The sequence below is a fragment of the Haliotis asinina genome, chromosome 3 (assembly GCF_037392515.1).
Source record: "Haliotis asinina isolate JCU_RB_2024 chromosome 3, JCU_Hal_asi_v2, whole genome shotgun sequence".
NCBI classification, from domain to species: Eukaryota; Metazoa; Mollusca; class Gastropoda; order Lepetellida; family Haliotidae; genus Haliotis; species Haliotis asinina.
The window spans coordinates 7,764,558-7,790,597 of record NC_090282.1 but is presented as its reverse complement, the minus strand read 5'-3'; the positions used below and the strand labels follow the sequence as shown (position 1 = coordinate 7,790,597).

At 38.6% G+C, this 26,040-nt stretch overlaps 2 protein-coding genes across 2 annotated transcripts in view; one reads left to right on the top strand and one right to left on the bottom strand.

Annotated features, from left to right (window-relative positions):
- The window catches only part of LOC137277413 (uncharacterized), a 278,114-nt gene that overhangs the window by 200,662 nt on the left and 51,412 nt on the right, over positions 1 to 26,040 (bottom strand). The gene's annotated exons all lie outside the window — the stretch shown is intronic.
- Positions 3,842 to 25,145, top strand: LOC137277397 (GTP-binding protein Rit1-like). The gene is made up of 5 exons (XM_067809102.1): positions 3,842 to 4,088; positions 19,123 to 19,179; positions 20,417 to 20,490; positions 20,737 to 20,928; positions 21,160 to 25,145. Exons 1-5 carry the CDS (start codon positions 4,004 to 4,006, stop codon positions 21,403 to 21,405), a joined length of 654 nt encoding a protein of 217 aa, XP_067665203.1. The 5' UTR covers positions 3,842 to 4,003; the 3' UTR covers positions 21,406 to 25,145.

Genomic DNA, 26,040 nt, shown 5'->3' with positions numbered 1-26,040 from the left:
CTATGGTGGCTCTTGTAGGTGGAAATGCAAGTTCCTGTGCTGGTGATTACCCAAGTATGTCCGATGTCCCTATGCTCCGATCTTCAATGAGTTCGAGCTGCTCAAGGATTGTCTTGAAGACGGGAGCATAGGATTTCCTTATCCGTTCCCCTTATCCCAAGATGATGAGCGCATACCACGCTTCATTTTAGGAGATGATGCCTTTGGCATAATGACCTTCTTGATGAAAGGTCAAAGTGTTCGCCAGAGAGGAGACAGAAACTACAGGATCAGATGGGGCCGATGTGTAGTGGAAAATGCATTTGAAAAGATTACAGTCCTCGCCATGATGCTACCAAGGCCTTCGTTGTGAAGGACATAACTGAATGCTGTGTCTGCCTGCGCACCTTGATAAGGATTCGTTACATACAGTGGTATGGTGGATGAAGAAGACACACGGTTGTGCTCTTGTCGTCGTAATACATTTGCTGAGATCGGTGCTCACAGAGTTGATCACTGGAGTGTCTGGTAAAAACTCAATTATTTACATACTGCCGCCATAAAGCTGGAATCCTGCTGAGTGTGTTTTGTTGCACAACAGACGAACCACTTGTTGAGGCACTTGGTGTGGTCACAGGGCTAATCTGCAATCTGCTGTTCTGACTTCCCGCCATCGGTACGGCATGTTTTTTACTAAAGGGTTTACTTCAATAAACGTGTTTTGACACAATCTTTCATCACTTCATGTTATGTCGTTTTACTGAATGTATGTACATCTGTCCACAAGGTGTTAAAATTTGGTGCGGAACTGGCTTTAGTGCGTTTAGCTTGGTGTATTGGGAAAAGAAACTGGCTGGGAGCTGAATGCCTAGTAATGTCTTTCATTTTGTTGTGTTCAGCCTAAAGTGGTGTACTGTACATTTAACGCCCGTATCCCGTCCCTCCTTTGAATATCAACAGCCGCTAGTAGCACCTAAATTTATTTCATAGAGTTGCGTCCCTTGGACAAGTCGGAAATCTGTGGTCGTTAGTTCATCTCAATTATTAGCCAGGAAAGGGAGGAGCTGGTCATTAATCACCTTATAGTTTGCATTATGTTTGTCTTTTCATTTACCATTTTTCAATTCATATGTACTTTGAACTGAGCAACAAATTCACTTGAAAAGCATTAAACGCAGGAATCTGGCGTACTTTACACTTGTAAGATTAGAATTTATCTATCGAGAAGACAAAATTGAGTCTAATTTTCTTAAACCAATTAGTATTATGAAATCAGCGCAGTACCATTTCTCTGAATTTAATAAACTGATAAAATGAGTTTTGTTGCCGTACTACAAATTTAAACAAGGAAAGTGGCAATTTAGGGCAGTAGAACAAGTACTGGTTCAAAATGTCAAATAAATTCGTTTCTCATAATGTGGACGATGTTTAAATTGACTATAACAAATATTCATTGCAGGACTATATGTTATGAATTGTCTTCAAGTTCCTTCAAGTTATTGTCACATGACAACCTCATAACTGGTAGTACATCGTCCTTATGAAAAATTGTAATGACATCAGAAGGGCACGTCTTTTCCACGGAAAAACAATGATGGTGAATTTATTCGCGGTTCGCTCCGATAAAGCTTGTTGATCTGGCAACATAATAAATGTATATACTTGTGGGTTTCAACGACAGTTGTAAGACGTCTTTGGTCTGCGTCCCGTCGGCTGTTGATATGCTGCATCTGAATACCCTTCAAACTGACTCGCTCGTTTTCACAACATTTATTAAACCCATCCGATTCGTAAAAATATTGTTGTATCTCCACCTGTCCGTAATATGTGGACGTGACTTACATATAGGCGACACTCATTGGGATGTATTTATTGAAAACCTGCATTGAACAAACATAACCACCTTGCAGAGAGTATGAACATACAGAAGTTGTAATATACATTCGGGATGGGATTATTGAAAAATATTCTTTCCACTTTTACAGACATACACATTTTGGAAAACTAAAATGGAAACATTCGTCCATATGTAGCATTGACCCAGCATTAATAAAGCACACATCTATTCACATAATTTATTCGGTCACAACTTGAAATGGTTTTAAGTAGGAAAACCCTCACTGATCAGCAAAAGAAACACGAGTCATCAGAAGATGACATATCCCCCGGCCCCCACATATTTGAAAGGACAAATCATCTGAGAGTTACTTGATGTTTGAATCGTTTCCATGGAAGTCATGAAAAGATATAAATGCCATATATCTGTAAACAGCAAAAGGCACCACTTCAAGATTTGTCTCATATATCTGCCAAGATCTGTTGAAAGATATCAAAATTATGGTTTTCCAGTTGTCCTCTGGAAACGAAGCCTATTCCACCATTATGAGACTATGTCAGAATTGTTCAATGGAAACCAGGAAAAACAAAAAAAAGGCCAAAACATTGTAAATAGCAAAAGGCACCACTCTGTGGTCTGTCTCAAATATCTGCCACGTTTTGCTGTAAGATCTTGAATAGTTTTCGAGTTCTGCTCCGGAAACAGAGTCCATCCCTCCATTTTGAGACTAAGTCTGAAACATTTCCATTGAAACCGAGAAAATAATACATCACAAAAACCTGTAAATTCCAAAAGGCACCACTTTAGGTTCTGACTCACGTATGTAACAATGTTTGCAGAAAAATATTGAACGTTTTTTCAGTTCTTCTCCGGAAACGAAGCCTACCCCACCATTAGACTAACACCCAAATGTTCCATGAAAAAAAACTTCAATAAATAAAAATGCGAAAACTCTGTAAATAGCAAAAGGCGCGACTGTAGGTTGGGATTATTATATCTATAAAGTTTGGTCTAAAAATATTGAACGGTTTCTGAGTTCTACTCCGGAAACAAAATGATTATGGACGGACGAGGCGTCGACTTTAATTATTCCCCCGCATTACATACTATGGGGATAAAAAATGGCAGACGCCTGAGAGGTTGTTTGTCGATAACATCATTTCGCAAACGTTGAGAAGAACATAAATTATACTCTGTCACATTGTAATGTGCAAGTATCACAAACGGGTATTTATAAAGAAGGACGGATAGATGATTTTAGCGGTGTTCCCTCTTCAGAAAGGAGGGTGCACACTTCAATGCACGAGAGATTTAACGGTCATTTATTAAAGTTTAAGGGCAAATGGGGTGCACACCCCTGCACTCCCGTCTGGATTCGGCTATGGAAAAAAATAACATACGTGAGATTCTATTGCCGACGACACACGAGACACATATCTATGAACCCATTTCCCTTCAGCACAGCACTGCCTGTAATGCCAAATCTCTGTAAATGAAGCAAGTCTAGATTACCTCGGGTTCAGAAGATCCATCCCACATCCCCGTGGGGATTGTTTCACTTCATACTGAGCCATTTGTGTCTGACAGAGTTGTATATGTTCAGAGTGTGGGTGTTAATCTACATGTATACACATTTATGCATAGCACAGGGATGCATATAGATTAGATTCCTGTACTGCAGTAGAGATTTATGCATACGCATTTCTCTTTATGGACCTCACTCATTTACTTTCAGTCACCCAACAGAAATTGTATAAATAAATGTACCATAACAACTGGTCGGAGACATTGTCTGTAAAACGTTTCAGGTAGCCATGCACCACACCAGGCGTGAAAATAATGAAGTTTCAGACGTATATGTGGCACAACCTTTCAGTAATGCTTGAGTACATTCGATACGAGTAACGGGACATCCAAACTACTATCCGATGTCTCACGACCCGTAACCTTTGACCTACTAGGTTAAACTTCAGACCAATCAGCTTCGCTATTCTCATAATTTATAAATATCCACCAATCAATGCAGCCGTCACGGGCTTCGGCAGGTGCCCGACTGCGGTGTGCAACAACCTATCTTTAGAACATCATTGCAATCAAAACATTTACACGTAAAAACGATTTGCCTTTGTATATCAACATTTAACAAAATGGCCTGACGATGTGTGTAATAATTATACGAACATCGGAATGAGTGGAGCGACATCTTCGGCCGCTAAGACCAGGACAAAATACAAGCTGGTGATTCTCGGTGACGGAGGGGTTGGGAAGAGTGGTAAGTGTGTAAACTCGGTTTCGCTGTCGATCTGTGTCCAGATACAGTTACTGGAATCCTGTCATTTTCGGAAAACGAACAAGAAAATTGTCGGTTAAAATCCTACGATAGAGTTGATTAGTTTATACAGTGTGGTCGACTCTGACGAGGAAATCAGTGCTGCACTACGTGTATTTAGTACTGAAAACATTCCGTGTGTGAAATCCGGAACAGCTTGATTAGGTGGGGCCTAAATAGGGTTGAAGAAAATGACATTGTAACGTAGATGTTTCGGCCAGCTCTCAGCTGCTTTCAGTTAACATCATGTATATGTCTAGAGGTATTGAATATGTGTTTATACCCCTTGACATCTTTATTGCTTTATTGATCACTATGGGACTGAGCACATGAAGTTGTGAGTTACTCAAAACATATGCCTCTGTGTTCAGGCAGTACCCGTCAAGATGTTGTAATTCGAAACATATGACTTCATTTTATTTAACACTTACAGTCTCATGAAAAAGTCAGTGAGTGACTAAGGGCAGTGTACATTAGTGCTGGTGTTTTGTTGTCATATGTACCAAAAGATTTAGTCTATAAGTCACATCAAAGCGGTCGTACCTTCAGTACCTGGTTTTACCACATGATACATCCACCAATTTTTATAAAGGTATTTGAAGCTAATGATCCATTCAGTCCAAGTTTCAGTCAGGAGGTCCCTTGTCAACCAGCATGTTGTTTGTTTGTACTGTTTTGCTGTGACACAAACAAGACAGGATCAGATGTGCCAGGCTCAGATACAATAGTATTAAGACCTACATTCAGTTAAAGAGCATATGCTTGTGTAATATGTTGGAAGTAAATTGTCCATTGTTTCCAGTGTTATGAGTTTGACCTGCTACAGAGGCAACTGGCAGTCCACTGGAATTTATGCCTGGCTATAAAAGACAGACGTACAAATCTATGTGTGTAGATTTAATTAATTGCACTGATTTTGTCATTTAATTTCCAGCTGATGCTTAGAACTGTTACTCTTATAACTGCTGGTAAAGATCATTGAAAATACCTGTAACTTTGGTACTTCTTTAGTCAAACAACTTGTGTGACTGAATGTGTATATACAAACTTACATACCTTCAACATGTCTTCTTGATGCAAGTTGGCTTGTATAACACCAGTTTTGCAATAATTACAGAGGGCACTGGTTAGTGATGTTTCATGCCCACATTAGAAGTATTCCTGCAACATTACAGTGGAGGACTGGGTAGTGCAGGTATCAGACTCAGTAACAGAATCTAACATTAAACACAGATGGGATAAGTGTGAAGTGTTAACAGCAATACTGAATTGGCATTGGTAACGAAAGTTATTGTTGGGACACAAAACAAGTTGAAGGCAAGCATGTTATGACTTTGAAATGAATTGTTTGGAGTTCTTTTGTTTCCTGTGATTACCACCACAGTTTAAGTCTCTGCCATATTAAGGAATTGAAGATGTAGCAGTTTGCAGTGATTTAATTTGCCAGTTGCCTATTAATGCCTGCTGTTGCCTGAAGACTTTAAGATTTACAGTCTTAGAATGAAGTCTGCAGGCCAGTTACAAACCAATAAAAACAAAGTAGACTACATTGAAGTTGTACTGGGTTTCAGACAGTTTCTTCAGAGTCAATTAGCAAAGCTTGTATGGCGCAGAGAAAAGTTTTTGTTTGTTGACGGGTGTTGACATTCCTATTCCAAAGTGCTGAAATACCAGGAAATGAAACTCTTAAGTTATTATAACATGATGGATCATTTCTTAATGTCAATAACGAAAAAACAATATGGGAAAGATTACAGTTGACATAAATGACATAATTTACTGAAACCAACAAGGGTCAGCAAATATTTGAAATTGCAGGCCACATACAAGGACAGTTGGCGCTGGCCCTCTCGCAATTATATTGAGCGCTGAGATTTAGACCCAAATCTCATAGTTATTGTACCTTTGTTTCTATGATTTGTATGAGAAATTTGATAAGTTACGAGAAAACTACATACACATACAAATTTCATCCTTGACAGTGTCACCACTGTGATAAGGAAGTGTTTGAGGGTCACAGGCACATTGGAGATACACATTAATTTTGTCTGTGAAATCCATCATGACATATATCATGTTAGTCAGCATAGCTTATGTGTTTCATATGCCTATATTAAGACCTGTTACCATGTTCACTAATTTTAATGTTTGACTGGTCCGATAGTCAAGAGGAAGTTGTTACCAAAGCTGCACACTAAAGGTGAACTATACATAAGACCTGTAACTTTTTGTATTTTTAGCATCTTTAGATAATGCTATTCATGAAATTTATGAGAGAAGTTTTGTTGTCAAATGAATTGTTCAGGGCACTTCTACAAGAACAAGCACTTCACTGAACTATTTGTATATATGTTGATAAAGAGTAATATGTCTACATGTACATGATCAGTGAAAACCATGTGGTAGAAATATCTACGTCAGTGAAAAAAAGGACATATCAACCATTAAAGCATTTTCTCAGAACATTAATGAATTATAAGTATGTTAGGTCATGTGTGTCTTAATCCATGGAAATAAAACAGTTACACAGTAAGCTAGTGCTATCTACATGTACTTCAGTGAAAACAGATGTTGATGGCTGTTTTTGTAATGATCTCATGTTGCTCTGTCAATTTAATTTGTGGTCTGTGCTTTATAAGTTTATCCATGGATGATTCAAATGTTTCATGCTTGACAAGACTTTCCCTGAATGATTCAAATGCTCTGTGGTTGACAAGCCTTTCCTTAGATGATTTATGCACTTTGTGCTTGGCAAATCTATCTGTGGATGATTCATGTCTGTCCTTGGATGATTCACATGCTCTATGCTTGGTATCTCTATCCTTGGATGATTCACATGTTCTCTGCTTGGCTTGTCTATTCTTGGATGATTCACATGTTCTGTGCTTGACATGTCTATTCTTGGATGATTCACATGCTCTGTGCTTGGCATGTCTATCCTTGGATGATTCACATGCTCTGTGCTTGGCATGGCTTTCCTTGGATGATTCACATGCTCTGTGCTTGGCATGTCTATCCTTGGATGATTCACATGCTCTGTGCTTGGCATGTCTATTCTTGGATGATTCACATGCTCTGTGCTTGGCATGTCTATCCTTGGATGATTCACATGCTCTGTGCTTGGCATGTCTATCCTTGGATGATTCACATGCTCTGTGCTTGGCATGTCTATCCTTGGATGATTCACATGCTCTGTGCTTGGCATGGCTATCCTTGGATGATTCACATGCTCTGTGCTTGGCATGGCTATCCATTACATGCTGGGGGATATAGTCAACGTCTCGTCTGTCCATTTGTCCGTAGTCATTTTGTTTCCGGAGCATAACTCAGAAACCGTTCAATATTTTTCTGCAAAACTTGGTAGATATATCAGTGAGAACCTAGTGTGGTGCCTTTTGCTGTGTACAGGTTTTTGTGATTTATCATTTTCACGGTTTCTTGATAGATATAATAATCTCAACCTATGGTTGTGCATTTTGCTATTTACAGAGTTTTGGCATTTTTATTTTATTTATTTATTTTCTTTTTCCATGGAACATTTTGGTGTTAGTCTAGTCTGGTGGGGTGGGCTTCGTTTCCGGAGCAGAACTCAAAAACCGTTCAGTATTTTTCCTCAAAACTTGGTAGATATGTGTGGCAGATCCCAAAGTGGTGCCTTTAGCTATTTACAGGTTATGGTGATTTATTATTTTCTTGGTTTCCATGGAAACGTTTTGGACAGAATATCATATGTTGATCAGGAGCTGTGCAACAGCATGACATCTTGTATTGTTTTGAGTATTGTTTGTTAGTGGATGCAGTGTGTGATCAAAGTGCACCCTTGGATTACAGCTCAGCCACAGTAAAATTGAAGTTGTTTGGTAATCTAGAACATTGATGTACTCAGATTGTGATACCTTCATTGTATTAAAACTGTGACAAGCTGCCAGTGTCAGTGTAGGTAACACTTTAACGATGGAGCATGTTAGAGCTTGGAGAGTATTCTTATCTTTGAAAGAGATACAGTGGCTTTGTGGCGCCTAAGCTGTTCCTCCTCAATGTTCAGTTGCCATCAGCCAGCCTTGATTAACAGAATTTGATTGATTGGTTTGCTATTTATATGAGGAACATTATTGATTAATTTGATGAAAGTAGGCTTTGTCCATGTTTGCATGGTGGTCGTTAATGGGTGTCTTCTGATATTGGTCTCATTATATTAGAATGTATTGAGCTCTTTTCTATGAGAAAAATATTGTCTTGTAAATGTTGGCTTGGTGCTTTTGTGTTCTGAACAACATGCTTTTAATATAATATGTTATGATGCATCTTCAATAAGAAGGGCTTACTGTGACTTGAAATGTGGAATTAATGAGGTTCAGTCTTGGCAATTAATCTGTTTTTGGTCATGATATAGTTATGTCCCTCAGCTATCGGGTAGACTTAAACATGGAGAGAAATTGGTGTTATCGGTCAGCTGTTAGCCTTGCAGCTGACCATTATAACCCAACTATTGGGAAGGCATTATATCACTCAGCAAAGAGACGCACACAATTGGAAGAGATGAGATATATATGTCAGCATAGAGGAAGATTGACAACTGATGGAGATGAGTTATGTTGGTTAGTTTAGAGGAAGACTCACAGCTGGAAGGGATGAGTTATATAGGTCAACGTAGAGGAAGATTCACAACTGGTGGAGATGAGTTATGTTGGTCAGTTTAGAGGAAGACTCACAAATGGTGAAGATGAGTTATGTCGGTCAGTTTAGGGGAAAACTCACAGGTGGAAGAGATGAGATATATATGTCAACGTAGAGGAAGTCGCAACTGCTGGAGATGAGCTATGAGAGATGAGTTATATATGTCAGCGTAGAGGAAGTCGCAACTGGTGGAGATGAGCTATGAGAGATGAGTTATATGTCAGCGTAGAGGAAGTCACAATTGGTGGAGATGAGCTATGAGAGATGAGTTATACTGATCAGCTTAGAGGAAGATTGCAGCTGGAACAGATGAGTTAGACAGGTCAGTTTTGAGTGAAGTCTCACAGCTAGAGGAGATGAGTTATATTGGTCTGTTGCAAATCTTATTGGTTAGCTTCATGGAAGAATCACAAATAGATGGAACTGAGTTGAATTGTTTAGTAGTGAAGAATGCTGTAAATATTAAAGTGTGGAGATCAGTGAGGAAGGTAGATGAAGTAGATACTGTCATACAGGACACAGGGATGATTTCACAAAGCAGTGTTTAAGGTTCAGATTGTATGACACATTGACAGGTCAGTCTAGAAAAGAAAACTTTGTTTCTGTTTATGTTATGCCCAGATAGCATTTAGAGTTGGACCAACATTGGCAGACATTGGGGGCCGACGTCTGAATGCTGTCTGGATAATGAGTTAGAAGTTTTGAATGGTAATAGCGTACATGAGGGTTGAGGAAAAATGGGCAATGTATATTAGTGGTAAATGGTTGATCAGTTCATGGTGACTCATACTGGTATTGGTGAAATTTCTGTGTTTGCTTAAAGTGTTTTCTGTTGTAGTTCATACAATGCTGTATTTAAGGAGTTGTTTATGTGTTGAGTCAGAGAACATGGATTTGTTTTATTTAAGATGTGTGATATTTCATACTTAACCTTTATATGTAACCTGTACATATTCAGAATCAGAAGTTAGTGGACCAAAGCTGATTGTGATGTTAAGACATTTTGAAGTAGAAGCCACAGAGTTTAGTTCAGGTATCTACAGCAAAAGAAAACATCTCTGTGAAAATGAACGATTATTATGAGTGTCTTTCTTGTTGATTTGGATATTTTTGGTCAGAGGATGGAAGGCACATAAAAATGATCTGTTTCTTTTAAGCCAATCAATGAGCTGTAAGCCCAGGCAGCCTGAAATGTTTTCTGTTACAACACAGACAGAGACAGGCAGACACACGGACCTCTCAGTCTGAGTCTGCATTTATGTCTGGAACTTGACACTCTATCCTTTACATTTAAGGTTGTTTGAAATGATTTGTGATTGTATGTATTCTCTACATAATTACTTGAGTGACAACATTATATAAATGTGTACTGAAACATTCCTAGTAAAGTATACAGATTGTTTCATTGAAATATTGTAAATACTCAGATGTCAAATTCTTAACTACTTCGAAACTGTAAAAAACGAAAATGGAAAGGCTCAGTTCAAGTTGGAGAAACTTTCTAGAAGCATGTGTTTAGTTTTTGTGTGCCCCGCTGATGAAGAGCTAACCTGATGTCCTGGGATGTGTGAAATCAGTGCAAGCACCTGGCCAGCAAGCCATCATCACCTTCTTCATATCACTTTAACACTCACATTTTCAGGGAACAGTTCAAAAAGCTTTCTACAATATTCTTTGTAAATTGATTCTGAGGCATCATTTGTCAGCTTTCCTTTTTCTGGAACATATTTATTTGGATACATGTTTGTACAGCAGATTAGCGCAAGACAACAACAGATTATGTGTTCTTTATGTCTTTTTGAAAAAAATTGTGAAACATGTTTTGAGAAAGTCCATAGGAACATCTGTGGAAGAAGATGAAAGGGTCAGCAGAATCACCCGCAGGCTGAATTTGTGGCTGATACAATAAAGATACAGCTGTGAAGATTTCATTACAGACCAGAGAGTTAAATCTGTGTTGAGTCCATATACTGAGTGACAGAGTTATTGGGTTAGTGTGATGCCTGGATCATGAGTATAATCAGTGCATATCACAATGCTTCCAAGGCAATGTTCTTGGACATTATAAGAGACTGTTGTTGTATTAGATGGAAATGTTTTAAATTTTACATTACAGTAGGAATAACCTCATTGCATATGGTTATTTTATGTTAGAACTCTAGACCAAACAAGGCTGGATATGTTTGGCAAGTTAGCAAAGTAATTTTAAAATATTGCATGGGTGTGAGAGAAAAGTAGGCTGCTTCCTGTTATCTGGTTGCCATGGTAACATAAATATATGTAAAATATATGTTTCATCTAAACTTCCTAAGAAATTTGCCATCATCTACATCATCATCATCATCATCATCATCATCTATATGATAAATCCGCTTGCAGAACATGTCTTTTTATCCTCTTTGGCCTGGTATAGTTCATTCATCTTGTCAGTGAGTGAAAACCATCTTTTTACAAGATTCAAAACCAATGGGTGGATACACCAGGCAAATAGAGTGTACACATTTTGTTTGAGGGAGGGCATGGTTTTATCCCGCCAGCATGTAATGTGGGCGGATATAGTCGACGCCTCGTCCATCCGTCATCATTTTGATTTAGTCTCAAAGGTGACAGGTTTGTTTCGTTTCTGGAGCAGAACTCAAAAACTGTTCAATATTTTTCTGCAAAACTTGGTAGATATGTGTGGCTGATCCTAAAGTGGTGCCTTTTGCTATTTGCAGGTTTTTGTGATTTATTATTTTCTTGGTTTCCATGGAAACGTTTCGGACATTGTCTCAAAAGTGAGTGGTGTCTTTTCCGTTTCCAGAGCAGAACTCAAAAACTTCCTATTATCTGTCAGTAAGACTTGGCAGATGTGTGTGGCAGACCCCAAAGTGGTGCCTTGTGCTATGTACAGGTTTTTGTGATTTAGTATTTTCTCGGTTTCTGTGGAAACATTTCGGATCTCAAAATGGAGGTATGGGCCTCGTTTCCGGAGCAGAACTCAAAAACCGTTCAATATTTTTCTGCAAAACTTAGTAGATATATCAATCAGAACCTAAACTGGCGTCTTTTGCTATTTCCAGGTTTTTATGATTTATCATTTTCTCAGTTTCCATTGAAACGTTTTTGACTTACTCTTAAAAGTGAGAGGTCTCTTTCGTTTCCGGAGAAGAACTAAAAAATGTCTTAATATCTGTTGGTAAAACTTGGCAGATATGTGTGTCAGACCCCAAAGTGGTGTCTTTTGCTATTTACAGGTTTTTGTGATGTATTATTTTCTCGGTTTCTGTGGAAACGTTTCAGACTTAGTCTCAAAATGGATGGATGGGCTTCATTTCCGGAGCAGAACTCAAAGCCATTCAATATTTTTCTGCAAAATTTGGTAGATATATCAATCAGAATCTATAGTGGTGCCTTTTGCTATGTATAGGGTCTTGTAATGTATTATTTTCTCGGTTTCCATTGAAATGTTTCAGACTTAGTCTGAAAAGTGAGAGGTGTGTTTCATTTCCAGAGCAGAACTCCAGAACATCTTAATATCTGTCAGTAAAACTTGGCAGATACATGTGGCAGACCCCAAAGTGGTGCCTTTTGATTTTTAAAGGTTTTTGTGATGTATTATTTTCTTGGTTTCCATGGAAACATTTTGGACTTAATCTTAGTTTTGGACTTACTATTTCATATCTTTTAACAGATCTTGGCAGATACATGAGACAGATCTTGAAATTGTCACTTTGCTGTTTACAGATATATGGCATTTATAATTTTCATGAATTCCATGGAAACAAATCAAACTTAGTCTAAAAAAAACAATGAGTAACTGTGAGATGATTTGTCCTTTCAAATATGTGGAGGCCAGGGGGATATGTCATCTTCTGATGACTCTTGTTTATTGTTCAAAATTACATTATTGACCAAGGTTGTACATATTCTACAGCATGTTGAAATTTCCAGAACTATACCACAGGTTTCCAGTGGGGCTCGTTAGGGAGAGCATGACTGCTGACATTAACTCAGGCAGTCATCACTATCATGTCTATGATCTCTTTCCCTGGCAGTTAGGCCTGTTCAGCCAGGGATTCCTGTCTTCAATCAGATGGTGTGTAACCCAAGACTGATGATGACACAGAATGTCCAGTAGTATCAAGCAGCTTTAATCACAGATGAGATTGACTTCCTTTCCACAACCTAGAGCTCATTAATGAGAAGCTGTCAGGGAAGGACTTGACAACACATCTGATTGTCCTAGTTACATACCTGGTAAACAAAACAGGCTTGAAATGTATTGCTGCTGTATCATTAATCATTCCCTTTTTACCCCAGAGACTGTCAGGGAATGTTATTCAGCACTTCACAGAGTCTATTGTCTAGACATTAGTAGCGTGTAAAATTTTAAAATATTGTCTTGTATTGCAGTTGAAGTTCTTTTGTACATGATTTTATGAAATGATGAGAAATGTAGATTTTCACATTTTGCTTCCTTTATGAAGTATTTCTATGAGATATCCTGGCTTTTGTATGTGTTGATGAAGTACAATTTAGTTAATGGGGAGCTGTGATGCCAATGAGATTTGGGGGTGACATGGATCCCCAGTGTCTCAGGCTCTTTGTAAGACCTATACAAGAAAGCTTGCATGGTCAGACTTTGATGTTTGTATAAGTGTGGTACTATGTCTGGACAGAGTGGGTGGTGGAACAGACTATAATTTACACAACTAAAACAATATAGGAATAGTCTGCTGTGTTAAGTAAATGTCCTTGTATTTGACTTGGACTGTTTTGAATTTTCATTTTTGAATCCTGGTAGGAGTGTTTGATGGGTTTCAACAGTACCGTGTAGGTTTGAATCCTGGCATGTATGTTTGATGGGTTTCCACAGTACGCTGCAGGTTTGAATCCAGACATATGGGTTGGATGGGTTTCTACAGTACGCTGCAAGTTTGAATCCAGAAATATGGATTTGATGGGTTTCCACAGTACGCCACAGGTTTGAATCCAGAGATATGGGTTGGATGGGTTTCTACAGTATGCCGCAGGTTTGAATCCAGAAATATGGGTTTGATGGGTTTCCACAGTATGCCAAAGGTTTGAGCCCAGAAATATGGGTTTGATGGTTTCCACAGTACTCCGCCAGTTTCAGTCCCGAAATATGGATTTGATGGGTTTCTACAGTATGCCGCAGGTTTGAATCCAGAAATATGGGTTCGACTGTGCTCTGCTGAACTTTCTTATTTGTTCGTGGTGCATGTCAACATCAATCTATGACATTAACATTCTATCCACGGAGGTGCAGTTCTTTAGTAGTGTAGTGTAGTGACATGCAAACCCACTTTCTATGCCATCAAGGTTGTGACTAGCAAGATAGGTGACCCAAGGAATGCCTGTAATTTTAATGTAAACAATCATGCTAGTTAACTGGAGTTGGACAATAGGGCTGAGCATTGGTATTAAAAGTTTAGGATTAAATGTCTACACACCTTTTCTTTTTTTTTTGTTTTTGAATATACAATAGGCAGGAGCCCTAGTCATCTACGAATGATGACATCCAGTTCATGAAGGATTTTGATATTGACATGAACTTGTAAACTCTCTGTTGTGTTGGGTTTTGTTACCAAGATGTTTCACATGGCCTTGGTTGCCCTGATAATCTGTCACCCAAGTCAGTTTAGCAAACTGAAATCAAATGCATGAGATGAAAGGAAGTCAGTAAGTTGTCTCCTTGAACGTTTTTAATGAGGCTACAGATTAATAGGTGAATTTTACTGAAATTGGATAGTTGGCAAGTAATAATAGTAATCATATTTCAACAAATCAGGGATGTAATTTGTGTTAATGTATTTTCATCAAGGAAGAAGAAGATTACAGGTTTTGTTTTCACCGAGACAAGACGTCACACTCTCAAAATTATTTTGTTATTTCTCAGTTTTTACTCCTCCACATCACCGATAGGATACCGTTAATATTTAGCTGACTTATTTGAACTCTATCCTTAGTCCTTCATACACAGATTTAGACACAGTTAACTTGTTCCTGCACTTTTTGACTTGTTGACCTAGACAGATGCTGTGTCCTTGTACGCTCACCTCACCCGAATGAAAGACAGGAACTGAGGCATTTCTCTATTTTGACGATGTAATTTGATAAGCAGAAAATTTATATTTTTCGTGTCATGTATTTTGCTAAAAACTTTTGCTGAAACTGTGAAGATGGCCATGACATAAACTTTCGTTCAATGGTTTCTATATTTTGTTGTCAAGTACATGAAGCTGATACAGTTCATGTGTGATCCCAACAATGATGTGCATCACAGTCACGAAGATCTGTTGCCCAATGCCTCTGCACATAAGAATGGTATGACTTCCCAATGATTCACATAGTCTCTTTTATTATCCCATCAGCATGTAATGCAGGGGGTATAGTCAATGCCTCGTCTGTCTGTCCATCCGTCCGTCTGTCTGCCCGTACTCACAACTCAGAAACCGTTCAATATTTTTAGACCAAACTTGATAGATATAATAATCTCAACCTGTAGTTGTGACTTTTGCTATGTACAGAGTTTTGGCATTTTTAAAATTTTTTTTGGGTTGTTGTTTTTGGCATGGAACATTTTGGTATTAGTCTAATGGTGGGGCGGGCTTCGTTTCTGGAGAAGAACTCAAAAACCGTTCAATATATTTTGGAAAGCTTGGTAGATATGGGTGGCAGACCCCAAAGTGGTGCCTTTTGCTATTTACAGGTTATTGTGATTTATTATTTTCTGGGTTTCCATGGAAACATTTCGCACTTAGTCTCAAAATGGAGGAATGGGCTTCGTTTCCGGAGCAGAACTCAAAAACCGTTCAATATTTTTCTGAAAAACTTAGTGGATATATCAATCAGAACCTAAAGTGGTGCCTTTTGCTAGTTACAGTTTTTTGTGATGTATTATTTTCTGGGTTTCCATGGAAACGTTTCAGACATAGTCTGAAAAGTGAGAGGTGTGTTTCATTTCCAGAGCAGAAGTAAAAAATGTCTTAATATCTGTCAGTAAAACTTGGTAGATATGTGTTGGAGACCCCAAAGTGGTGCCTCTTTGTTTTTACAGGTTTTTGTGATGTATTATTTTCTTCCGGACTCAAAATGGAGGGATGGGTTTCATTCCCAGAGCACAACTCGAAAACCATTTCATATCTTTCAACAGATCTTGGCAGATATATGAGACAGATCTTGAAATTGTCACTTTGCTGTTTACAGATATATGGCATTTATAATTTTCATGAATTCCATGGAAACAATTTAAACTTAGTCTAAAAAAAACAATGAGTAACTGTGAGATGATTTGTCCTTCCAAACATGTGGGGGCTGGGGGATATGTCATCTTCTGATGACTCTTGTTTATTGTTCAAAATTACATTATTGACCAAGGTTGTACATATTCTACAGCATGTTGAAATTTCCAGAACTATACCACAGGTTTCCAGTGGGGCTCGTTAGGGAGAGCATGACTGCTGACATTAACTCAGGCAGTCATCACTATCATGTCTATGATCTCTTTCCCTGGCAGTTAGGCCTGTTCAGCCAGGGATTCCTGTCTTCAATCAGATGGTCTTCTGTCTTATGTCTTCTGATGACTCTTGTTGTGATTACAGATATATGGCATTTATATTTTTCATAAATTCCATGGAAACAATTCAGACATGGTCTACAATAAGTAACTGTCAGATGATTTGTACAACCTATTGTGGTGCCTTTTGGTATTTACAGGTTTTTGTGATGCATCGTTTTCTTGGTTTCCATGGTTGCCGTTTGCCTTTTGCTATTTACAGGTTTTGGTGATTCATCATTTTCTGGGTTTCCTTGGAAAAATCAAAATGGAGGAATGGGCTTCGTTTCCAGAGGAGAACTCAAAAAACGTTCAATTTTTTTCTGCAAATCTTGGTAGATATATCAATTAGAACCTGAAGTGGTGCCTTTTGCTATTTACAAGTTTTTGTGATTTATGATTTGCTTGGTTTCTCTGGAAATGTTTCTCAAAATGGAGGGATGTGCTTCGTTTCCAGAGGAGAACTCCAAAACTGTTCAATATTTTTCTGCAAAACTTGTTAGATACATCAGTCAAAACCATTTCATATCTTTCAACAGATCTTGGCAGATATATGAGACAAATCTTGAAGTGGTGCCTTTTGCTGTTTACAGATATATGGCATTTATATTTTTCATGATTTCCATGGAAAATGATTCAAACTTAGTCTAAAAAACATCAAGTAACCTTCAGATGATTTGTCCTTTCAAATATGTGGGAGCCGGGAAAATATGTTATCTTCTGATGACTCTTGTTTGATTTTCAGTTTAGGTACAGTGAGAAGAGTGATGTGATCTTTGGTTGACGATTCCCCACATGGTTCAGTGTGTGAAGTCTATTTCTGGTGTACCACCATGATATTGCTGAAATATTGCTAAAGGTAGCATAAAACCTAACTCACTCACTCACTGGTTGGCAAAAGCCAACATTATTTCTTCATAAGTCAGGTGAGCCACAGTCTTGCAGCTCCTTGCTTATTCCCCACCTGTTGGCCTGTGCTTCACAAAATGCTAAGGTAATGCTTTAAGTTGTATATCTTGGAAAAATAATTCTCATTCTCCCTTCCTCAACATCAGTATACAAATTGTGGCACAGAAGCTTTAGTGGTTTGCTTGGTTATATTATGACAGTAAATATGTTGGTGTCCATGCTGAGCTGGTGCGAGTTGAGGAGCTGACAAACAGCAATGATATTGATAGTGTGGGAGGTGACATAGCTGTGGCTGGTGTGGGGGTGGATCAGCAGATAGTATTTGGAGATTTCATGCAGCTATTACAATAAACTGTAGCTGCAGCTTATCTTTAAAGGTCGCATACCACGCAAACACAACTTTGCAGATTCTCATACCTTTCAGTATGGACTTGCAGAAACATATCATCAAAAATGCAAATTCAACTTTAAAAATAACGCACTGAAAAAAAGCCTGCAAAATTGCAGTTTAAACGATTCACTAATTTTCACCCTGGGGTAAAAGTGGTTTCACCATCTGTGCTGCAATGCACCCATAATGCATGCGTAGTGATGGGATGGGTAGAACTGGGAAGGCGATTCGTAGAAACACAGCATTTGATGCATGCAAGGATTATCACTACAGTCGAGAACAAGAGATGTTTCTTCTGATTACAAGCATCATGGGTCTGCAGTCATAAATATGCACTGGCCCCATACATGCAGATTTGCAAACAAGTTTTCAAGAAAGTGTAGCATTAGAAATACAAATTTCATTGCTAAAATTTGCTGAGCTTGAAAACTGAAATGTTTAAAAATCAACAGAACAAAATTCAACATAGAAAAATATGTTGATTGCAACAATCTGTCTCTGTCACTGACAAAACTGAATGTCTGTTTTATTGCCACCTATTTGTCTGCCAGCCTGTCTGCTAATAATGCAATACACAACTCCAATCATTGACACATGCAATTTGAGCTTAACGCCTATCAGGCCATTTATGGCTCATGTGTCTGGGTTCTGACTGTGTCACATTATGTAATAACACAGACAGGCAGGAGTGATACTTGTACACATGACATGCTGGAATATATAGCTGGAATATTGCTGAGTGCGGCGTAAAACTAAACTCACTCACTCACTCACTCACTCACTGGAGCTGTGAAGATTCAGGTTACAGTTGATCTTCAGTAACCCATGCTTGTCGCAAGAAGCAACTAGTTGGTTCGGGTGGTCAATACTCTCGGACTCGGTTGTCATGTTATTGTATGCAAATTACGTAGATTCATGCTAATGCACACTTCATTTTCACCCAAGTTTCAACGGTCAGGACAAAAGATGGGGTGTGCACCTCTGCACCCCACCTCTGGATCCACCTATGTGGATGAATTCATGAGGCATGAATACAGCTCTCAGATATACACTGACTCCAAGTCAGCAAATCACATTAATGCCAAATTCCAGGCACGGACCAACAAAGTACCAAATCTTAACAATTTTGGAACAATGTGCCTGGGGATTGAACCCGCAACCTGCCGCTGTTCATGGCAAACCCTCAAACCACTACACCGAGGAGATGATTCACCAATTGTGAGATTTCAACCAATTCCCAACCTTAGTTGACTATATGGTGAGAAAAGTTCATGTCTAGTAGTGTTCATATCATCACGAATGAACATGTTTGTTTATATCAGTCATTTTAGGCATCAGTTATTTTGTAGTAGCAGGTTGTAGTTTCATGAGATTCCCTCCTTGTAGTTCACACACATCTGCATGTGACGCATGTTAAAGTGATCCTTTGTTTGTTTCAGCTCTGGTGATACAGTTTGCCTACCACAGGTTCCAGGAGTATCACGACCCGACTATCGGTAAATACATTTCATCATACTTCGATTGAGGATTCTCACCATCACAGTATATTTATCATTTTGCAAAGATTTATGTTAATTGCGGTGGGATAGCTGGGGATCACTGTAACACTGCCATAAGCAACACTCACTCACTCAGGCAGCCTGTTGTATATGACATAGCATGAGTCACGTCTGATGTGTCATTTGGTACGTGGTGAAGACAAGGGTGCAGTATTTGTAGCACCACTAGGGGCCTGGCCTAATCAAATTAATTTATCTTTACCACTCACAGATTTATATAACTTTATCAGAGATCTTCCAAAAGATCACCAAGTCCTTAAGTCTGGTGGAGCCAGTTGATCACAGCAGCAACATCAGTAGTCAGCATAAGCTGTATTGGTGAAGACTGATTTCTCAAGATACCATGGTATCATGGTGCCACACATCCTCGATATCTCCAGGGTCTACGTTCCGAAAAGTCTCCACTATACCCTGGATGCATCTACGGCTCAGCCCGATAAATTTATTACCTCCCTTGGCTGGCTTTTTATCCAATCAGGTGTCTACGCTGGGAATTTGAGCGAACCAATCACAACTCACTTTCGCTTTTTAAATTCTCTAACCGATAAAACTTGGCAAACAAACCGTGCGTAGGTTCTCTGAAAGTATTAGATGGATTTCTTGCATATGTTTTAAAAAAGGTTTCGGACGGACCTATAAAGTTGCATGTATGATTTCCCCAAATTGTGAGTCGCACGGCGAGCAGACCTTCGCAGTTGCAACTGCTATCTTTGTTGACATTGGCAAGTTCGGTTATAACAGCGACCACTCTGATTGGCTAGTGTGAGAAAGCGGAGTCAGCAAAGGGAGGTAATAAAGTTATCGGGCTGACCCGTAGATGCGTCCAGGGTATAGTGGAGACCTTTCGGAACGTAGACCCTGGAGATATCGAGGATGGGTGCCACATAGTACTGCAGTATCATCTACTCTTACATGTAATCTCAGTCATATACTCTACAGGGCTAATGTCTCTTTCAGTTGCGTGTGGCTGTTCTGTAAAAAATAGTTCATCTGAAACATTAGTCTCTACTTTCCATGAATCTTTATTAATGCAATAGTCACATCAAAATCAGTGTATTCTTTTATGCTTCTTTTTGTAAATAGTACACTTTTTGTAAATAACATGCATAGATGTGTAGCTGTTTGTAGGTAAACAGCTTTCAGCCAGATAATAATTGTGATTCTGTCAATACAGAGGATGCATATGAACACCAGTGCCGTATTGATGGTGAAGCTGCCCATCTGGATATCCTTGACACGGCAGGTCAGGTTAGTACCCTAGTTTCACAGCCTTGGTTTTTCACATGGAATACTACAGTTAATTACTTGCTATTTGGATTTTTCTTCTCAGGCAATAAGTAGGATGTATGTTTTATGCTGTAGCTTTATGATAGAAAATGTTTGTGAACAGTTGATAGTTTCTCTCAGTTTGCAGTAGTCATATGCCAAGAGTGATGAAGGGTATCCATAAAGACGTTAGGTATGGCTATATAATTATGATATCATCTGTTCTAGCCTGAGTTCACTGCAATGCGGGAACAGTACATGAGGAAGGGAGAGGGCTTCGTCATCTGCTACTCCATCACTGACCACCGCAGCTTTGATGAAGTTCTAGCGTACAAGAAGCTGATTGACCGTGTCAGATGTGACCAGGATATTCCTATTGTGCTTGTTGGTAACAAGTGTGACCTTGAAGAGCGACGCAAGGTCAGTATGGACGACTTATATTCGTTTTGAGAGATGATGATGATTAAAACCTGTATTTTTCTCATTTGGATCTGTTCTATACAGGGTTCTGTGTCACCTGGACTTCCATGTTCTTTTCTTCATACGCCATCTGTCTAATGGTCAGGAGGAATGAGATAGGGATGATGTGGCACAATCATGATGCATGATATATCAGACTTAATTCTGGCATCCTTTTCTACTTGCATGCAGGTTTCAACTGACGATGGTGCTGCCCTTGCCCGTCAGCTTAGATGTCCATTCTACGAAACCTCTGCTGTCCTGCGTCAGTGTGTAGATGATGTCTTTCATGGACTTGTTCGAGAGATTCGCAGGAAAGAAAGGGAGGCTACTGAAGCTCAGGCTAAAGTAGACCGCAAGAAAAACAGAATGCGAAGAATGCGTTCATTTTTTCATAGCTTGAACTTCTTTAAGAGACGGAGGGCACATCAGTCATGAAGATTCTTTGTCAAGAGGATTACATACTCAAACATATGTCCTTTCGTAGAAATAAGCAAGATATTTTATTCCTGTCGATTTGAATTATTTTTCTGGATCATATTTAAATTAGATTATGTATTTAGAAATCATTTGTTGGGTGACATTTGTGTAATAAGGTTTCAAAATGATAGGTAATTGACCTGAACATTTTGACATCAACCAGGTTAGCACATCACTTTCTTCAAACAAACATTTCTCAGAAATGCACCAAAACCTCTCTATTTTGTTTTCTTGTATAAAACCTTTGCATTTGTTCTGATGCCAAGTTTCAGTTAAGTAATGAACAGTTTATCCTGTATTGGGGAGACAGTATCATGAAGGTGATGTAGGTGTTGTTCCTCACAGTTACAAACTTGGAAAACACAATTTTTTTAAATTCCTGCAAACCACATTCATTCTGTTGACATATTTCATTTGTTCTGATTTCACTGACTTCTGTATGCTGATAATCATGTTGCCTCTTATCCAATGGAGTACAGTCTCTTCATGGTCATCTGTCACTTGTAGAATTGTCTTGGTTGATGTTAAAGCTTTTGGTTGTGCCTTTACTGTTGTTATATTGGTCAGCATCTTATAACAGACATGATTGATCCTATGAATGTTAGCAGAAAGTGTTATTTAAATGCATCACTAACTTCAGATTCCAGGATAAGGGGAGACAGCACGTTATCAAGTGCAGATTAGTGTAAGTGTAAAGGGAGGTAACCCTAAAGTTATGCCACTACACATTCAACAAGGGAATTAAAAGGTCACAACCAGCCCAGGCTGTTCAAATGGTTGGCCTTCATTTGGTCATATAACTGAAAATAATACTGTTCAAAGTGATGTTAACCCTTGTTTTCATCAAAGTTAAACATTTAATGACCCGTTTCGGTGGCTTTCCTCTCAATACAAGGTGATCAAGGGTGATAGAAATGAAATGCTGACACTATTGAACATCTTGTTTGTTCCTGGTTTATGCTCTATTTTGAGATTTTGCTCTTGCATTCTCTCTATCTCATCTTTTTCTCAAACAACATATTTAAATATTTAATGATTTTATTGTCATATTCTCATTTCATCCAAAGAACAAATATTGCGATTATTTATGAAATATTTATTTATGTGAAGTGACATGTTTTTCTGTTACTCTCCTGCATGTGAATGATATTTATTTTGTGTTTGTGTGTTATTGAGTTTGTATTTATTCATAATTATACCTGAACTGTCATGTGCAACTTATAGATGTTTAGAAATACTGTTGTGTTACCTCATTTACAGCTGTTGTTCTTGTGCTTTGGTTTGTGAATCTTTTACAAATCTGCCAAACTTCCTATGTTAACACAAGGTCATTGACTTGTTGAGTTTATCTTGTTCTGCAAGGTTCACCTGTTACTGTGCTATTTATCAACCCCATCACTTTGTTCACTGTCACTGGTGCAGGAAATTATCTCTTGCATTTGAGAGGCATTTCAGGAACAGGGTGTATCAGTCCTGGAATTGTTATAGAAATTCACCGGGTCCATTCACAAATCTCTGGACTGGTTTTCACCGTTACATGATATGTTTGACTGTTTACACTTACCTTCATTATGTCGTTATTTAATTCATCCACTTTAGTCCAGAATATTGTTTCTCCTTTCTGGACCTCTTGTTTTAGCGTTAAATATTTGCAGTCAGGCTCCAAAGGAGGCTATGGTATTTGTTGCCATAGGATGTAGACATAACACACTGCTATTATGGAAAATGTAATCATTCACTCTGTATGGCTGTGTTAGTGTCAGTCTGTATGGCAGATGTTAATCAGAAGTCTAAACGTATATGCATTGTGTGCATGGTGAGAAAAGCCTCCCTGTGAAAGTTTAGGGAGAAGCCAACTCTAATATGGACTGTCAACATGCGGAGAAAGCCTCCCAGTAAGGTCCAAGGAGAAGCCAAAACAGTCATGCACTGTCTGCATGGGGTGTGCTGTGTTGTACTCATCCATGCTCATAAACAACCAATGCCTTTGTCAAGGGACTGTCGTCCTGGGGAATTTGTTGTCATTTTAGTGTGAAAAGGAAGCTGGCACTTCAGTCTCCCATCCACTTTAGGCTGCTTAATGAGGACACTTGGTGATCACCAGAGCATATTTTGTATCCTCTGTTTTAAGTACAGGTATTTGTATGGTACATTGTACCTATGTAGTTAACAGTTTGGATGAGCCTCTTCTCATATGCAGGAAATAATATGTACAAATATTTAACTGCAGGGTGCAACAGATTTGGCCAACTTTCTTTGTTTCATATTTCATGGACATAAAGATTTGACTTCATAAGTCTGGTGAGTGTAAAATGCCTTGGCTGTATTTTTCTGTTTTGCTTGAGGTTCTGTAAAATAGTCACAACATGCAATGTTTGTGAGATTTTTATATATTGTTGTGCAACCAAATGAAGATCTTGAACACAAAATAACAAGTCCTTCTTTTGAAAGCAATACTCAAAAACGTTAGCAATAACAAATGTCAACATTGTCAAATTACTGCTCGAGTTATTTGGTAAATCACTGAAGCTCTGAGAGGAGTTTGTTTTTGTAGCCATACTTTATGAAATCTCACTGTATGTGATAACATTTACTCAGCATTACTGCCACATTTCTGATACTAAAAACAGTTGTATTCAAGAGATGACTTTGCAAATTTAGGCTCCAGGATCTGATTGTTTCTTTGTATGCAGGCCTGCCCTCTGGCCAGTACCTGCAGAATTTAAAAGGCCTACCTCCTGGATAATATCAGCAGTATCTTGCAGGCCTGACTCCTGGACAGTATCTGCAGATTTTTTAAGTTTGCCTTTGGGCCAGTGTCTGCAGTATCTTGCAGGTTTGCTCTCAGACAAAGATCAGCAGAATCTTGCAGGTTTGGCCTGGGACCACAAAATTTTCCAGAATCATGCAGGCTTGCGCTTTGGTTGTTGTAGGTACCTCAGTTCGTTGTGTCACTAGTAGTTGCCAGTATTGTGGGTTCATATCCTATATTTTCCTGGAATATGAGCCTTGGTTTATCAGCATATTAAGTGTCCTCAAGCTGACATACTGTACATTTATTACTGTTCATTGGCTTTGCAATTCAACATGGCTTATGGACAGGATACAATTCTGTTCCAAGGAACACCTTTTTGCTCCATTAGTCTTTTATTATCATCATGTTTATCAATGTGCCATATCGATATTTCATGCTAAACTAGTTGCTTGGTGTATCTAGAAAATGGGATCACTTTTGGATAGTTTGAGGAATATGTTTGTACTGTAAGAAATTGTGTTTGTCCAGACAGTTCATCGACAGACGATGTGTGAGATTTTAGGTGTCTTGTAAGCTTAAAAGGCGAACTGTGCAGTAAGCTAAAGGATGTCCTCCTCTTCAGATGGAAAGGCAGTCGTACCAGTTTGTCAGTTAACTCATGATTGCATCGTATGTATGAACGTATTGGATGACAAGTAAATACTAGAAGTTACTATACAAATATGTGAACATTGATCAAGTATGCTTACTTGCCAGCCCTGGCTGGTCATAAGTGATCCCAGTATTTAGAACTGGACTGCAGGGTAGTAATTGGCCAGAGTGACAGCATTGAAACAGTATGGGTTTGATGTGTCAGTATTGAAACAAATATAAGGCCTGTGTAAAGGTGTGTTGGTGCAATAAGTGCTATGTGGCTGTGTGAAATAAAGAAGTCAGAAAGCAGTTTATTAGTGTTTTGTTCTTTGTTATCAAGACTCCCATTTCTCTCTCATGTTACAGATCATGAGATGCGATTCTGTGTGAAACATCTCTCCTGTGTAGTAAGTTACTTATTTACATGACCAGGCTCACTGCAGAGTTGATCAAAGCATGAATAATGAAGACTGGGATCAACCTCTCAGTTTCGTGTATTATTTGTTGAGTATGTGATAAGCAGAAGTATCAAGACCCAACCATGGTTATAGAACTTCACAAAACCAGTCAGTGATATTTACTGTGCTTTTAATGGTATTTCCTGAAACCTCCAGTTTGAATATACGACACATTACTATGGATAACAACTTTTTCATTATTTAAAAGTTTCAGAAGAGCAAATTCTGGCTCTGATGGGGCAAAAGGTATAAAATAACAAGAGTCATCAGAAGATGACTTATCTCCCCCCCCCTCCCCGACATATTTGAAAGGACAAATAATCCGACAGTTACTAAAGTCTGAATTGTTTCTATGGAATTCATGAAAAATATAAATGCCATATATCTGTAATCAGGAAAGTCCCCATTTCAAGATCTGTCTCGTATATCTGCCAAGATCTTTTGAAAGATATGAAATGGTTTTCGAGCTCTGGAAACAAAGTCAGCAATGTGTTCATGGAAAAGAGAAAACAATACATCATAAAAACATGTAAATAGCCAAAGGCACCACTTTGGAGTCTGCCACACATACCTACCAAGTTTTGCTGACAGATATTAACAAGTTTTTGAGTTCTGCTCCGGAAACCAAACACACCTCTCACTTTTGTTAGAGTAAGTACGAAACGTTTCCATGGCAACTCAGAAAATCATAAATCACAAACATCTGTATATATAGCGAAATGCACCACGTTGGGGTCTGCCACATAT

Bases quoted from the DNA above. Each gene is read 5' to 3' on its own strand.
- LOC137277397 (XM_067809102.1), top strand. From the start codon at position 4,004: ATGAGTGGAGCGACATCTTCGGCCGCTAAGACCAGGACAAAATACAAG. The intron at 19,180-20,416 runs GTAAATACATTT...CTGTCAATACAG, and splicing joins GTATCACGACCCGACTATCG to AGGATGCATATGAACACCAG. The intron at 20,491-20,736 runs GTTAGTACCCTA...CATCTGTTCTAG, and splicing joins TCCTTGACACGGCAGGTCAG to CCTGAGTTCACTGCAATGCG.